Genomic DNA, 16,024 nt, shown 5'->3' on the forward strand with positions numbered 1-16,024 from the left:
GACAGCGATGGCCCGGCCGGTCACACCCTGCCGCATGTGCAAAGGGGAGACGCTAGAGAGGGCACCGACTTCACACAGCCACCCCACATTTCAATATTCAGCATTTTCGGTAGTCTGTGAACACAAGATTTATTACATTCAGGTAGACTTTAGAGATTTGACATGTAGCTGGTATTTTCTTAGTGTGAGAAATATCAAGCTGACAGTGCACTGTCTGTGATGATCCCTGCAAATGCCAGGGTGCTGGGCTTAGTCATGGACTTCCGTGTCAGCTTCAAAGACATTCACACGGACTTTTCTTATTTAAACATGTTAAATGAAGTATGAAAAGCAGGTTAAGAAATCAACAGAGAAAGGGAGAACAAAGGAGAGCCATATTGACAAGATCATTTTAAATATGGTAATAGCTTGCCGCGGGTTTACATCACTTTCCAAGGCAGCCGTTGCTGACAGCTGTGTGCCGCGACTCTCTCCCGGTGCTCTGACACGCCGTAATCTGCCCGTGCTGATTAGTTAACTCATATCACTTGGGTTGATTTTGGAACATTAAAGTGGGATAAGGACTATTCCATTATTTTGTAGATTACATTTAACAAATCAAACACCACAATCAATATCTTTCCTCCCCTGCTCATAGTAACACTGGTCTTCAAACTATAACCAAATAATGAAGGAACATTTTTAATTAGAAATGTATCCTTTTGCTTGCCATTTTCAGTTTCTTATGAACTTCCTGAACTGCTGCTGCTTTGGAGAGAACTCTAAAAAGTCTTCTTTTTAAATAAATTGGTCACATCAGAGATAATTACAAGTTTAAATAAACCTTCATCTTTGCAATTGTACGCACAGCAGTGCTCCTAATTGCTCGGGGTCACTGTGACCCATGACATCCTGGGAAAACGAGCACCCCTACTTCCCTCCCTGCACTCTGTATTTTAGATTTCTATTCTGTTCTGGGAAAGGCGGCGGCATTTCCTTTTTCATATCTCCTTTTTTAGCAACAGTGTGAATGATGATAATGATGATGGCAACTTGGATTCATCTGAGTGCCCAGATCAGCCAAGTTTGTTTTGGCTTCCATAGGTCAAAAATTAGGAGTCACTGGTGGGACACTTAAGGCCTCTGACTTATCACATGAAATGTTCTTTCTGACATAAACAGAAGTGAGGAATCCTCCCTGAGCAAGGCCAGCTGCTTTGGGGGCTGCGGCATGCTAACTGACACTTGGAAAAAAAGAAGAAAAGGGAAAGCAGGCTGAACAGGCTGCGAAGCAGGACCCACATTCCACCCGCTGAACCCCTTAGCTGACACCCAGCGCACGTCCAGCTCTGTTACCCTACACAAGGCGGCTCCAACCCTTCTGCTCAAGCAGGCTCCTAAGATTGTGAAAGTTGAAGCAACAAAAACGAACACACACACACAAACACACACCAGAAAAACCGTCCTTGCCTGGGGTAGGAAGCGGGGCCAAGCCCTGCAGGCTCTTTTTTTCTGGAGGACTGAAGGCCCGGGGTCAGCCCTGTAACATTCTAGTGGCCTGCATCAGCGAGTCGCTCCTGCACCTGTCAAGTCTGGGGCGAAGGGTGTGTACGAAGCTTAGAACTGAGACGACTGCAGCTCGGACACCTGGAAAAGCTACAAGCCAGATAGTCGCCCATCGCAGGCAGAGACCCAGGCGAGGGGCCTGGGCGTTCAGAGATAAAGCCTGACCCAACGGGCTAGAGGCTCGGTTTGCAGGACCGAGCTGGAGTTTCTGGGTGCAGGCGCCCGTCCCGGTGGCCGCTCGGTGGCGACGGCGCGCCCCCCGGTGGCCGCTGGGCAGCACCGCTCCCGGCACGAGACGGAAGGGGAAGTGAGGAGGCGGCGGCGCTGGCGCGGCCATGGCGGAGCTGGTGCAGGACGAGCTCTCGGCCTTAGCTGCCATCTTCTGCGGGCCTCACGAGTGGGAGGTGCTGAGCCGCTCAGGTGACTGTCCCGGCGTGGGAGGGACGAGGCGCCCCGCCGGACGGGGCCTGTGGTGCCCTCGCCTGCGCAAGCCCGAGCCCGGGCCTGCAGCTGGTGTGATGCGCCCTGGGGCCGGGAGCTGGGTGGGCGCCGCGGGAGGACGGGAGGCCACCCCAGGTGCCCCAGGTGGGTGTGCCTGCCCCCTCCACCCACCCGGGGCACCCTCCGCCTGCACGGCGCTCCCCCACGCTTACCTGTGCTGCTGCTTGTACTGTTAGCACTGCACTTGGAAACGCTTTTCCAAGTCTAACAGGAGAGATTTGCTGAGGGATTTTTTAAAAATCCCACCCTTGTCGATAGTGTTGACGAGTTGATTGCTTTGGTGTTTTTTCTCGCCGGCTGAGTCAGGCCTGGAGGCCGCATTAGTCCTTCAGCCCCCGTGTGTTGAATCCTCCCTCCCTACAGACTTTGACAAGCCAGTAAGAATTTAGGGTCTAGATAGATTCTTTCCACTATTTTTTGGCATTCTGTTCCCATGAGAAAGTACAGTGATGTAAATACTTGAGAATCCTCACTTGGCTGGCTTTAAAATTTTTTTGTTACTATTTTTTAAGAGTTACATATTTGAAAGAGCTACAAAGAGGGTAAAATTATTTTTTAAAGAATGAATTTCTTTGACAGAGTTACAAGACTGAGAGGAGAGCGATTTTTCAACCTTTGGTTTACTCCTCAAATAGCAACACTGGCTCCGTGGAGGTCAAGGGTCAAGCGCTTGAGCTAGGCCTCCTGCTGGAATGGAGGGGCCCATTCTGGCTTCTGCTGCTGTCCCTGGGCACAGTAGCAGGGAGCTGGATTGCAAGTGAAACAGCTGGTACTCCAGCTGGCTCCTGTATGGGATGCTGGGGCTGCAGTTGGCTTAACTTTGTTTTGCTACATTGCCACTCCTCTTTCCGCAGCTTTCAAATAGATCCTGTACATTTGAGGGGGCATGGGGGCACCTTCTCATGTTGTAGTTGGACAAATATTGAAATTGTGACCATGAGTTGGTTGAGCTTTAAGAAGATAGTGTGCAGGACCTGGTGTGATGGCTCCATAGTTAAATCCTCACCTTGCAAGCACCAGGATCCCATATAGGTGCTGGCTCCTGTCCTAGTTGCTGCACTGCCCATCTAGCTCCCTGCTTGTGGCCTAGGAAAGTAGTAGAGGTTGGCCCAAAGCCTTTTGGACCTGCACCCATGTGAAAGACCCAGAAGAAGTTTGTGGCTTCTGGGTTCAGATCAGCTCAGCTCTGGCTGTTGTGGCCATCTGGGGATTGAACCAGTGGATGGAGGCTCTTTCCATCTCTCCTTCTCTTTGTAAATCTTATCTACCTTTCCAATAAAAATAAATCTTAAAAAAAAATAGAAGGTAGTGAACAGTGCACAGTGTGATGTGTTAGTCACAGACAGGGCACCAGCTAAGCCCTATGTGTGTGGTCCTTCTGAGAATTAACCAAGCACGTACAGACACCCATGCAGATACCTTGAGCCCTGTCCTGTCATAGGTACACACATACACACACACGCAAATACTCATCTTGAATGCTGTCATAGGCACACACACACACACACACACACACAGCACTGTCATGTTCCAGGCACACACACACACAGAGCCCTGTCATGTTCCAGGTACACACACACACACACAGCCCTGTCATGTTCCAGGTATACACACACACACAGCCCTGTTGCGTTCTAGGTACACACACACACAGAGCCCTGTCATGTTCCAGGTATACACACACAGCCCTGTCGTGTTCTAGGTACACACACACATAGGACCCTGTCATGTTCCAGGTATACACACACACACAGCCCTGTTGCGTTCTAGGTACACACACACATAGGACCCTGTCATGTTCCAGGTATACACACACACACACACACACACACAGCCCTGTCGCATTCTAGGTACACACACACACAGAGCCCTGTCATGTTCCAGGTATACACACACACACAGCCCTGTTGCGTTCTAGGTACACACACACACACAGCTCTGTCATGGTCCAGGTACACACACACACACAGTCCTGTCATGTTCCAGGTATACACACACACACACAGCCCTGTCATGTTCTAGGTACACACACACACACAGCCCTGTCATGTTCCAGGTATACACACACACACAGCCCTGTTGCGTTCTAGGTACACATACACACAGCTCTGTCATGGTCCAGGTACACACACACAGCCCTGTCGTGTTCCAGGTATGGTGAACCTGATACTGCAGAGGAACCGCTCTTGGCAGGACTCAGCCCTGTGGGGAGTGGGGTACTGAAGCCGCTACTGGGATTGGGAGGGGCCGTCGCAAGATGGCAGCTGGCCCAGGGCCAGGAGGTGGAGTTGGTCTCACCAGCAGGTGAGCAGGAAGTCACAGGGATAGGCTGTTGCCCTCGCTGCGATTAGGTCATTGCTACTGGCCTATCAGGTAGCTCCAAGTGGACCCACGGGGAGAAGTGATTGGTGGAGAGCGATATAAAAGCAGCTGCTAAAAGCTAAGAGCAGACAGACGGGGAGAGGAACGAGGACCAGAGCTAGAGGAGTGGGACAATGAGGAGGAAGACTGGGAGAAGAATGGCGGACAGAACGGAAGGAACGGAGCAGCAGAGAGCGGAAGAAGGGCTAAGATCTTCGGGTGGAAAAGCTAAGGCGTATGGGGAGAAAAGCGGCACAGGGGGTACAAAAGTGCTACAGAAGCAATATAGAGCTACAAGGAGAGGAATGGGAAGTAGCGGAGAGAGGGCTGCAGAAGCGGGGAGGAAAGTTAAGACCAATGGGGAAAGGAGCAGCGGAGAGAAGGGTTTAAACGCGCCCGCTTTTGGCAGTGAGGGGTCCGGTTGCGGTTCCGGCTTTCCCCAGACCCTCAAGAGTGTCGCTGCTGGGCGGTGACACAGCCCTTGTCTTTACGAAGCAATAGTTTGGAGTCCTTAGTGAAAGATTTCTCGCTTGCTTCCTTGTTGTCCCTCTTTCCACTGGAAGGCGCTCCTAGCTCCTCACCATCTCTCTGTTGCTCTTGTTATTGATAATGACTTCTGCCTGAGGCAGCTGTTTGCAGGCCTCCTTAGTTCTGAAGTTCTTTAGGAGGTTCAGTTGGGAGTGTGCTGGGAGAATGAACCTGTAGTTTCCTAGCACACCTTGAGGAGGGCGTGGTGGTGGCCTGGGTCGGGAGCACACAGCTAAGTGTGAAATTCTGTTGCTGGGTCAGAGAGGCCTGGCACACACAAATGTGCTTAGAAAGAGCAGTTTCTTAATATTGAGAACAATATGGGCCCTTTGTCTGCTGCTAAATTGAGCATGGCTTTGAAGCCATGCCTCCTAATTAATTTAATTCCGTGTTCTGGCATCAACAAGTAATTGAATTATAAAAGAATTCAGTGTAACAGCTGAGGACATTTTGTTGCTGAAAGGGTTCCGTGTGAGGTAGAGTATAAGTCAGGGGTTGGAACAGGTGTGTCTGATGCTCCCCACCAGGGTGTAAGGCTAAGGGAAGGCTTTCCGCAACAGACCGCACTGAGTGGGTGGCAGCTGTCCGTTTCAGCTGCAGGGGAACCCGGTCCTGTGGTCCTGTCTGCTGCCTCCTGGCCTCTCCCTGAGAAACTTGTCCCTGTTGCTACTGGAATGTGGAGACCGCTTGACGAAGATTGCACTTCTGGCTGCAATACAGTCCAGGCAGGCTCTGGCTGCTGACGCAAGGTCACATGGTCAAGGTTACATGGTTAAGGAGACTAGATAATTGGATCTGGTTGAACTTGACACATGAATACCAAGAATTTTAGGGGTCTTATCTACATTGTGGTCTCCATGGAGGTGACAGCAAGCTCATAGTCAGAGGTATAGTTGTAGCTACTGAAGGGTATAGATGACCTAAGTCCCCACACTCTGTGAGGGAGGGCTGCCTGAAGACCTACTGAGGGCTAGACGGCCCCATGCTGTGCAGTCTGTGCTGGCACCAGCTTTGGCATAGTCACTTACCGTGCACCTGGTACTGTCAGTGCACCCTGGCTTCTACAGGTGAGTGGCCAGTGACCCACGGGCTGCACAGCGTATGGGCATTTACACGGCATGGTGTTCCTTAGGTGAGAGAGGGCTGCTGGCGTGGCAGCTGAGAGAGCAAGGGAGCGCTGATAATACACTGCAGTGGCTGTGTCAGAGTGGCATTTATGTTTTATGAACGCTTATGCTCGGATAGGACTGGGGCTCCCCGCAGCTGGAGTCGTGACTGTCTTTGAATCTGCTCGGCCCTGCCTCCTGCTGAGTGCTGAGGCCAAAGACAGCCGCTGCCTCGCACCTTCACTGTCCAAGGGCGAAGGGGCCACGTCGGCTTCATTTGCTCCTAGTTTCTTCTCTATGACCAACTTTTAAGTACCTGCCAAATCCAGCTGACCGACGTGGCAGGCCCCGGGGCTGTGTGCTCTTGTGGTGAGCTATCTAGGAGCAGTGGGGAGGGTGAGAGGGCCCAGGGCCTCTTAGTGAGTTTCTGTACATTCTGCACAGGGCTGTGTTCAGTACGCAAATGACGACTTCTTACAGTGTTTCAGCTGATAGAAGAGTGTGTGTTTGTGGGGTCCTATGTCCTATTTCAGTACGTGCATATGTTGTGTAGTGGCCAGGCAGCGTGAAGGTTCCAGCGCCTGGGGCATTTATCATTTGTGCAAAATTCTTTCATCTAATCTTTTCTATTTTCAAGATTTATTTATTTACTTATTTGAAAGGAAGGTTTTATACAGAAAGAGACACGGAGATCTTCCATCTGCTGATTCATTACCTAAATGGATGCAATGGTTGAGCCTATCAGAAGCTAGAAGCCAGCAGCTTCTTCTAGGTCTCCCTTGTGGGTGCAGGGGCCCAAGGACTTGGTCCTCCTCCGCTCTTTTCTCAGAACACGAGCAAGGAGCTGGATTGGAAGTGGAGCAGCCAAGACATGAACCAGTCCCTACATGGGATGCTGGTGCTTTCGGGCAGAGGATTAGCTTATCATTCTACAGTGCTGGCCCTCCATCTAGCTTTTTATAGGTAAAGGAGGCAGTCCCATTATCATGATCAAAAACACCCTATTGGGCAGTATAGTGCTAGAACTTCTTACTCCTTCTGAGCTGCATCTTAGTACTGGTTAAACAACCATTCCTCAGCCTACCTTTCCATGATTCAGGCGTTAGCCTGGGAGAGGTTCTTTGCCCTGTGGCAGGTAGAGATGGGGCCCAAATCTAAGCTGATGAGGGGAGAGGCAGGCAGTGAGGTGGCCTGTGTTAGGGGGTGGGGTGTGAGACAAAGGGAGGGTGATGTGGGGAGTTTGGTGATTGAAAGTTCATGGAAAGCAAGTCAGGGGGAAAAGGAGTCAAAAGGGGTTTGAAGATTTCCAGTCTGGCTCCCTATAACAAGGAATATGTTCATGATTGTGCCTTAAGGTATAGGAAAAGAAGACAAAACAGAACCATACAGGGAGAACCAGGATGATGTGGTGTCTGGCAGGTGAGGGAAGAGTTGAGAAGGAGACCAGCAGAGGTTCAGATGAGGTTTAACTGCGGTGGGAGGGTTGGGCATAAGAGCCACTGAAGGACTTCTCGTATGCTGTGATTTGCTGGAAGGACTTGCAGGGTTCAGTAAAGCTGTTGAACTCCTGGCTGTGGTTTGTTGCAACCAAAGAATACATATTAAAACCTGCAAAGGAAAGGTGCTTGGAATGAAGTCCAGGAGAAACTGGTAGCAAGTCCTGAGATCTCTATTGGAACCATGTAGACCTGGTAAATTCTCTTAGCAAGTGTGTGAGGGACAGCATGGGAGAGTGTTCCCAGCTGGGAAAGCCCACTTGAGCCTTGGCGTTCAGAGTTTTCACTGGAGTTCAGTCACATGGGCATGTCATATGGTTTGACTGACTGCAGCTCTTATCCACTATAAATCCCAGTTAGCATAAACCACTTAATCAGGCTGGCATAAAGTGGCTCAAGATCCCAGGACCACAAACAGCATGTGCATCATTGGGCAGAACATTAGAGATTATGAGCTCATATTTCAGGAGCCAGCCATGTGGGAGTCTAGAAGACAGGTGTTTCTTGGGATGTGCTGGGTTTGAACAACCCAAGCCTGTGGAATATTTTTTTTTCTGTGTAGTGGCAATGAGGAAATCATTGGTAATATTTAGGAAAGGAGCTTCAGAGAAAAGAGATATTAGGAGCCACAGAAGTAGTAGTTATGGAGATTTTGGCTTATGGGAAAATGTGCTCGGGTGGTGAGAATTATATTTTAGGAAGATTGAGGAGCAGGCATCGTGGGGGCAGGGTAAGCTTCTGCTTGGGATGCCCACATCCTGTGTTGCAGTCCTAAGCTGTTACTGTGCACCCGGGGAGGTTAGTACCACCAAGGTGGGAGACCTGGATAATGTTCCCAGCCTCTCACTTCAGCCTGGTCCAGCCCATGGCTGTTGTGGGTATTTGGGGAGTGAAGCTTGGAGATGGGAAAAGCAACATCTCTGTCTCTGCTCTGCCTTCATGCTAGTGTAACCAGATAAACATCTGCCTGCCACTGCCAGCATCCCATATGAACACCGGTTGTTGTCCCAGATGCTCCACCTGTCGATCCAGCTCCCTGCTTGTGGTCTGGGAAAGCAGTGGAGGATGGCTCAAGTACCTAGGCCCCTGTACCCATGTGGGAGACCTGGAAGAAGCTCCTGGCTCCTGGGTTTGGATTGGCTCAGGTCTGACTGGGTGGTCATTTGGGGAGTGAACCAGCAGATGAAATATCTGTTTCTGTGAATCTTCCTTTTTCCTTAACTCTGACTTTCCAAATAAAATGAATCTCCCCCCCGCCAAATCCACAAGTAAAGGAAATTAGCAACATTGGATCTATCTTTCTTTCTTGCTTGCTTTTTTTTTTTTTGAAGAAAAGAGAAAAATATTGGTAAGCAGAAGAGATGAAAACATCAGAGGGAGTGATAAGAAGTGCAAGCCTAGGGGAACTGGTCATGATTGAAACAGTGCCTTAGAAATGATAGGCCTTACGGGCGCAGTAGCCTAGTGACTAAAGTCCTCGCCTTGAACGCACTGGGATCCCATTTGGGCACCAGTTCTAATCCTAGCAGCCCTACTTCCCATCCAGCTCCCTGCTTGTGGTCTGGGAAAGCAGTCGAGGATGGCCCAGAGCCTTGGGACCCTGCACCTGCGTGGGAGACCTGGAGGAAGCTCCTGGCTCTTGGCTTCAGATCGGTGCAGCTCCGGCTGTTGTGGTCACTTGGGGAGTGAATCATCAGACAGAAGATCTTTTTTGTCTCTCCTCCTCTCTGTATATCTGTCTTTGCAATAAAATTAAATGCATCTTAAAAAAAAATTGTAGGACTTCCTATGAAGGCCAGAAAGGTGATTCTTTTGGATACAGAAGAGTGAGAAGGTCAGAATGTGGTGGTGACCAAATGCATTCACTGACAAATGGCCTTGCAGTTTGCTCAGCGGTCGGGGTGTCTGCAGCTGCTGGGTCACTAGTGGTCTTCCGTAGATTTAGCGAGGAAGAGGGCAGCTCCTGTTCCCCCTGTGCAGCACCAGCATGAGCTTCGTGCTCCCAGTGATGCTGCTTGTCCCCCGGGCTTGCAGGTGAGAAGGAGGCAGGCCCAGGGCGGAACTGTGTGCTCCAGTGAGGCTTTGTCATAGTGGAAGATTCTTGTGTTTCGGAGCACTGTGCTCCCATAGGCGGTTTCTGGTCATTCCAGGCTCACCCTTTGTCTTGAAGGAGCACATTGTGTTTATTAGACTGGTCAGGGATGTGTCTCCCCTCTGACCTGGAGGTAGATAGTCTAACTTCCGGGGATGCTCTGCAAACATCTTTGAACGAAGTTATCAGTGCCCTTTGCTTGGAGGGTGGTGAGAAATGCCAGCCTCTTGAAGAGTGACCTCTTTATTTACACAGGTGACTTATCTGTGTGTATTGATCAGTAAGGGGATTTCTAGGTGTGGTGGGGAATTGGAGGAAATCACTCAGTGTATGTCGTCCATGTCTTGCATGTGGTCAAGTCAGTTGACAGGATGCGTGCCTCGATCCAGCCTTTTCCTCAGGGATGCAGACACTGCCTTGGGCTTAACAGGTGCTCAGTGGATGTTGATGGATGAGTGGATGCAGGTCTTTAGAAGTTACATTTCCTTTGTGCGAGAGCTTGGACTCATGGGGCAGTTCCTGAGGCATTTATCCAGTCTGGTGATCCTGCAGGCCTGTTTACAGCACTCGTTGCACGCAGTGAGACAAGGCTTGTCTGATTGACATGGAGGGAGTGGAACTCAACAATAAGTTATTTTTTGAAAAGGAGAAGTAACTGGATGGAAGAATGAACAGTTTTGAGATATGGATTGATTTTAGAAGAGTACATCTAACATGTAAAGGTTTGGAAAGTGTGTCTACATTTTACTTGATGTAATACAGATTTCGTTGATGTCATTTTCGTACAGTCTTCCTCATGGTGATTGCTCATGTCTGAGTAGCATCCTAAAATAACAGTTCCTTGTAGCTGGTCCTGAGGAGTCCATTAAGGAAAGGCATCTGTGGCAGATGTGCTTGATCCTGCGTGAATCAGTGTGACTGGCTTTTTTTAAAGTAGTTGGCATGGGGAGACTGGACATGTGGGCATGTCCTGTTATGCTCTTTACAAAGGGGATACATTGAAGTTCCAGGTGTTGCAACTGTTGATTAGCCATCCAAGTGTAAAGCCAAGAAAGAGTTGAGTGCCTCTTTTGTGAAAAGCAAAACACGAGCAGGTGGAGGGAGAAGAGGGGCTGAGAGAGGCAAGTCAGAGACAGACAGACAGACAGACAGACATGCACTCCGCTCTGGGCTGCTCTGCTGGTCTGAGCCAGGCGCCTCTGCCCCCTGCTGAATGAATCAGCTTGGCATTTGATCAGCTTTCAGAGGAGTGGGGAGAAGCTGTGTGGAACATGTCAGAGGGGGAAGCTGAGCGCATCTCCAGCAGAGTGGTCGTCTCCCAAGTGTGTGTGCTTCCCCTTCTAAGGGAGGCAGAAGGGCTGAACTGACATCCACTCCCTCTGGATGCCTTCAGCCTTTTGGCTTACATTGATGATTATGTGTTACAACTGACCTTGCCCCCAGTGGCTCTGTGGCTCCCGCAGCTGCGTGCAGTTCCAGGGTTTGATTTGGCTTGGACTTGCCACTGCATCACCTTCAGAGGTCATACATAACTTTTTAAAGATTTATCTATTTTTTTATTAAGAAGGCATATTTTACAGAGAAGAGAAACCAGGAGAGAGGTCTTCTGTCTGCTGGTTTACTCCACAAATGGCCACCATGGCTGGAGCTGAGCGGATCCAAAGCCAGGAGCTAGGAGTTTTTTGGTGTCTCCCACTTGGGTGCAAGAACCCGAACCATCCTCAGCTGCTTTTCCAGGCCATCAACAGGCAGCTGGATTGGAAGTGGGGCAGCTGAATGTGGACCAGCACTCATATGGGATGCCCGCACTGCGTTAACCTCCCTGTGCCATGACACCAGCCCCCATCCATCACTTTTAATTAATAACTCATGTAATATACCCTGTGGTTCTTTGTCGGAAGATTTATCTCCGGAGTTTAATAAGGGTTTCTAGAATTACAGCTGACTCTGGCTTCAAAGGGATTATCTAATGAGAACCCTTCCTGGTAGCAGCTTCTTGACCAGGGAGAGCTAGCAGCCTTAAGTGCAGATGTGTTTAGGATTGATGGAGATCTCTGCCAACCACGGCTTTCTTAGGGGTATGTGCTATTTCTATAAAATATTTGAATTGTTTTCCTACAGAAAAGAATGACTGACTTGTCAATGTCCTCTTCCTGTCGACTTGCGCACAGCTAATGATCATTTTTGGATGCCTTCCAGAGACAAACAGGACCGTGGTCAAAATCCACACCAAGGCAGAAGGACTGGAGGGGGCGCATGTGCCTTTAGAACTCGTATTTCATCTGCCATTCAGCTACCCGCTGTGCCTACCTGGAATCTCCGTTCACTCCCAGCACCTGACCAGGGCCCAGCGTGAGGCTGTGAAGGGAAAGTTGCTTGAGCAGGCGGCGAAGCTTGTGTCTGAGCCCATGGTGCACGAGCTGGTGCTCTGGGTTCAGCAACATCTCAGGCATATCCTGCACCCACCAGAAACCCCGGGGGACAGCGGCAGGTGTCCTTCTCCACCAAGCACGACTGGAGATGACAGACTGTGGATGACTCTTCTGCACTTAGATCACATGAGAGCGAAGGCCAGATACATCAGAACAGTGGAGAAATGGGCTGCAGACCTGAGGCTGACAGGAAGACTGATGTTCCTGGGGAAAATCATACTGATCTTACTACAGGGAGACAGACACAGCCTCAAGGTGCCTGCAAGTGCCGTGAGATTACAGGAGACTTGCTGTTTTGTGCTTGCAACAGTGTCTTAAAAAAGTGTAACAGTGGGATAGAGTAATCATGTTGTTTCTGCTTTTATTATTATTAGGTCAGTGGATCTACAGTTCCTTTTCAAAGAATGTCTAACTCCTAGTTACAAATACAGACCTACAAAGCTTGAAGAGTAGGTTTAGACTGTGGAAAATCATGCCACGGAGTGAGAGTGACAGGGTCGAAGCTCTCTGTGGCTCGCATGTGTGTTGCTGTCATCGGCTTTGAGGCTCGACTTTCTCAACATGTAGGAAAGTGTGTGCCCATTCATACTTCCGTCCTCAGCTAGGTGCAGGATTGTTAGTAGCCTGCAATATTTGTAACTCTGTGGCAGTGAAAAAAATCCACCGTGACACGTTAATTTGGTATCTCTGCTAAACTGGCAAAAGGCGCTTGTCCCTTATAGCTGAGATTCAGTGTTAGGAAAAAGAGTGTCATCAGGCCTGTCAGCTTGTCACCTCCTCCTAACTTGTGCTTTCCACCTGACTTCTCTCAGCAGCTGCCTTCAGAATCGTCATATGCGGAATCCTGGAGCTCCTACTTTAAACTCATCCGGCCTGTTTCATGTGGGGCGAGATGAGGAAAACTGCTCATTATATTTTAAATATTAAAGGGGCTGCAAATCACAGAATAGGTTTTTTTACTTTCAGATAGGTTGGGTCAGGAATAATTATACCTGAATACTTTTCTGAGAGATTTAGTTTGAACAGCCTATAATCTTAATGTTTGTAGCATGACGACCTGTTTTTTTTCACAATGGGCTCCCGTTGCAAAATAATCTTGGCTTTGGACTAGCCAGATTCATGCCCTGCTCTAGTTAATAAATATAGCAATAATTCAAATGTGATATATGAGGTTACATGTGTAAATACATATTTATAAATATAAATAATATATATATTTTCTGGGTCAGGGCCTGGTTAAGGAACCATGTGTTTTAAAGTGACTTATGAGTGTATCTCTGTTTGGCTAAAGGCAACTGTTCTGTGGATGTTGTCAGTCAGATTGAATCATCAATTCATTACCTTCTTTCTGGATGATTAGAGCTGTGCTAATGTACTTTTCTAAGAGTTCCTTTTTAGTTGCCTTTAAAATTTAATGTAAATTTCTCTGTTGAAGTTTTTGACTTTCAAAAATTTCTAGAAGTTTATTTGGAAGGTAGACTAACAGAGAAGGAGAGAGCTTCTGGTTACTGGATCACCCCCCATGCCTGCAGCCAGCAGGTGTGGCCAAGCTGAAACCAGGCTCTAGGAACAACATCCAAGTCTCGTACAGGAATGCCTGGACCCAATTACTGGAGCTATCATTTAGCTGCCTCCCAGGTTGTACTTTGGTAAGAAATTAGATCAGAATTGGAGGCCAGGATTCCATCCTAGTAACTCTGATGTCAAACACAGGGGCCCCAAGTGAAGACTTAACTGCAACACAATACTGCTCCACACCCCATTATGTTATATATATTTTTTATTATAAGGGAGAGAGAGAGAAAGAGAAAGAGAAAGAAATCTTTTACCTGCTGGTTCTCTTTCAACAGCCTGCAACAGCCAGGCTGGGCCAGGCTAAAGTCAGGAATATGGAACTTAATCTGGGTCTGCCAGCTGGGTGTGAGAGATTCAGCTAGCAAGTGTGCACCTGCAAGAAGTGGGATTGGAAGCAGAGGAGCCAGCACTCAGATCAAGCACTGTGGTTTAGGATACAGGTGTTCCAAGCTGTATTTCCACCATTGTGATAAACACCTGCCCCCAATTTTATAATTTGTACATAAGGGCTGAGAATGTATAGAAACATATTTATAGATGCCATCAAGTTTGGAATGTAAGTGCTACAGGCCTGGTAAGTTTATTCAGATGCTGAATTAGTAATAACAGTAATAGCTTGTGCTTTTATATATGATATGTGCCAAAGCACTACCATATGCCGGATACTCTTCTCAGTGTTTTTTTTTTTTTTCTTAGTTTAAGGTTTAGGTTATTTATTTGAAATGCAGAGAGACTGAGAGGGGAAGAGAGAGAGAGAGAGAGATTTTCCATCCACTAGCTTGCTCCCCAAATGAATGACAGGTTGGGGGCAAAGGAGGCTGACCGAAGCCAGGGGAGAAGAGCCCAATCTGGTTCTCCTGTGTAGATCACAATGGCCCAGCTATTTGGGTCATCTTCTGCTGCTTTCCCAGGCACAGTGGGAGGGAGCTGGATCAGAAGAAGAGCAACCGGGATTGAAACCAGGGATCTGGAGTTGAAGGTGGCAGCTTAATGTGCTGTGACACAATGCTGGTCTCCAAGTGCTTTTTGCATATTACCATTGAATCCTGCCATGAGTCCCATTTTATGGCACAGAGGATTGAATAAGCAACCCAGAGGCTGGGCTAGAAGGTCATCGAGTCCAGCTTAAACTGGAATACTTTGATTACATCATTTTTGAAAGGAAAATATTTATTTGTTTTACTTGAAAAGTCAGAGTTACAGAGAAGGAAGAGTCAGAGAGAGGTAGGTCTTCCATCTGCTGTTTACTTCCCAAATGGCTGCAACTGCCAGTCCAAATGCTAGGAGCCAGGAACATCTTGTCTCCCATGTGGGTGCAAGGATGGGGGCCCAAGGACTGGGGCTGTCCTCTGCTGCTCTCCCAGGCCATGACCAAAGAGCTGGATTGAAAATGGAGGAGCCAGGACATGAACTGGTGCCCATGTGGGTTGTTCCCACCACAGGTGGAGGACTATCGTGTTAAGCTGCTGCATTGGCGTCAACATTTTGATTGCTTCATTGACTAGCATGTGTTTCTGCCAAATATGTAGGAACATTATCTAACTCTTACTGCTTGATCCCAAAAGAGAGTCATCTTTACGCATGAAAACAGATTGCAAGTTTATGGATTGTTTAAAACTACAACTTTGAGTTTTGGAGTAAGAGGCGTATTTAACATTCTGATTTTATCATTTAGGAGTACCTGATTCTTCAGAAAACCTCGAAAGTAGATGTGGACTCAAGTGGAAAGAAATGCAAAGAAAAAATGATTAGTGTACTGTTTGAAACAAAAGTGCAGACGGAACACAAAAGGTATAATTTAGTACTATTGCAGATGGAAAAGCAACTGAATCGATAATTATACTCTGACAAATCTGGGCATATTCATGAGTTTCTTTTGTATAATGCAGGTTTCTGGCATTTGAAGTCAAAGAGTATTCAGCGTTGGATGAATTACAAAAGGAATTTGAAACCGCAGGACTTAAGCAGCTTTTCTCTGAATTTGTACTTGGGCTGGTAAAATGAAATGGAAAACAGGAGTTTTTTTTTTTTTTTTCTTTCACTAAAACAGGTTTTTTTTGTTTGTTTTTGTATTGGATTTTGGGAGTGGCAATTGGAAGAAGTCATAATGGAACGATTTTAAAGTTTCTCTGAAATAAGGGAAACATCATTGTAATTTTGGGAACAATTGCCAATTGTGTTTTATGGAGTATCAAACACTAGAAACCCCATGTTTCTATGTTTGCCAGCAAAAATAAGCTTCAAAAGCTGGAACATCATTTGAAAATAGATTTTAAAAGAAAATGGCAAATGAGCCATTGTTTTTATGTAAAGAATTTGTCTGAAACTGTACAGTTTTCTGGCTGTCTTTTTTTGTTGCTATTGGTAATTAAATTATTTTTTAAAACA

The 16,024-nt window shown here is 47.7% G+C and overlaps 1 protein-coding gene across 3 annotated transcripts; it reads left to right on the plus strand.

Moving 5' to 3' along the window:
* Positions 1 to 1,823: 1,823 nt before the first annotated feature.
* RWDD3 (RWD domain containing 3) lies at positions 1,824 to 15,669 on the plus strand. Of its 3 annotated transcripts, none has more exons than XM_004582028.3 (4): positions 1,824 to 1,965; positions 11,829 to 12,316; positions 15,312 to 15,427; positions 15,526 to 15,669. In XM_004582028.3, exons 1-4 carry the CDS (start codon positions 1,881 to 1,883, stop codon positions 15,638 to 15,640), a joined length of 804 nt encoding a protein of 267 aa, XP_004582085.2. In that variant the 5' UTR covers positions 1,824 to 1,880; the 3' UTR covers positions 15,641 to 15,669. The 3 variants fall into 3 exon arrangements, with proteins under 3 accessions (XP_004582085.2, XP_004582086.2, XP_058515361.1); XM_058659378.1 differs by having other exon boundaries at positions 1,865 to 1,965; positions 11,751 to 12,316; XM_004582029.2 differs by lacking the exon at positions 15,526 to 15,669 and having other exon boundaries at positions 11,829 to 12,264; positions 15,307 to 15,454.
* The last annotated feature ends 355 nt before the right edge of the window (positions 15,670 to 16,024 follow it).

This window comes from Ochotona princeps, chromosome 2, assembly GCF_030435755.1.
Source record: "Ochotona princeps isolate mOchPri1 chromosome 2, mOchPri1.hap1, whole genome shotgun sequence".
NCBI classification, from domain to species: domain Eukaryota; kingdom Metazoa; phylum Chordata; class Mammalia; order Lagomorpha; family Ochotonidae; genus Ochotona; species Ochotona princeps.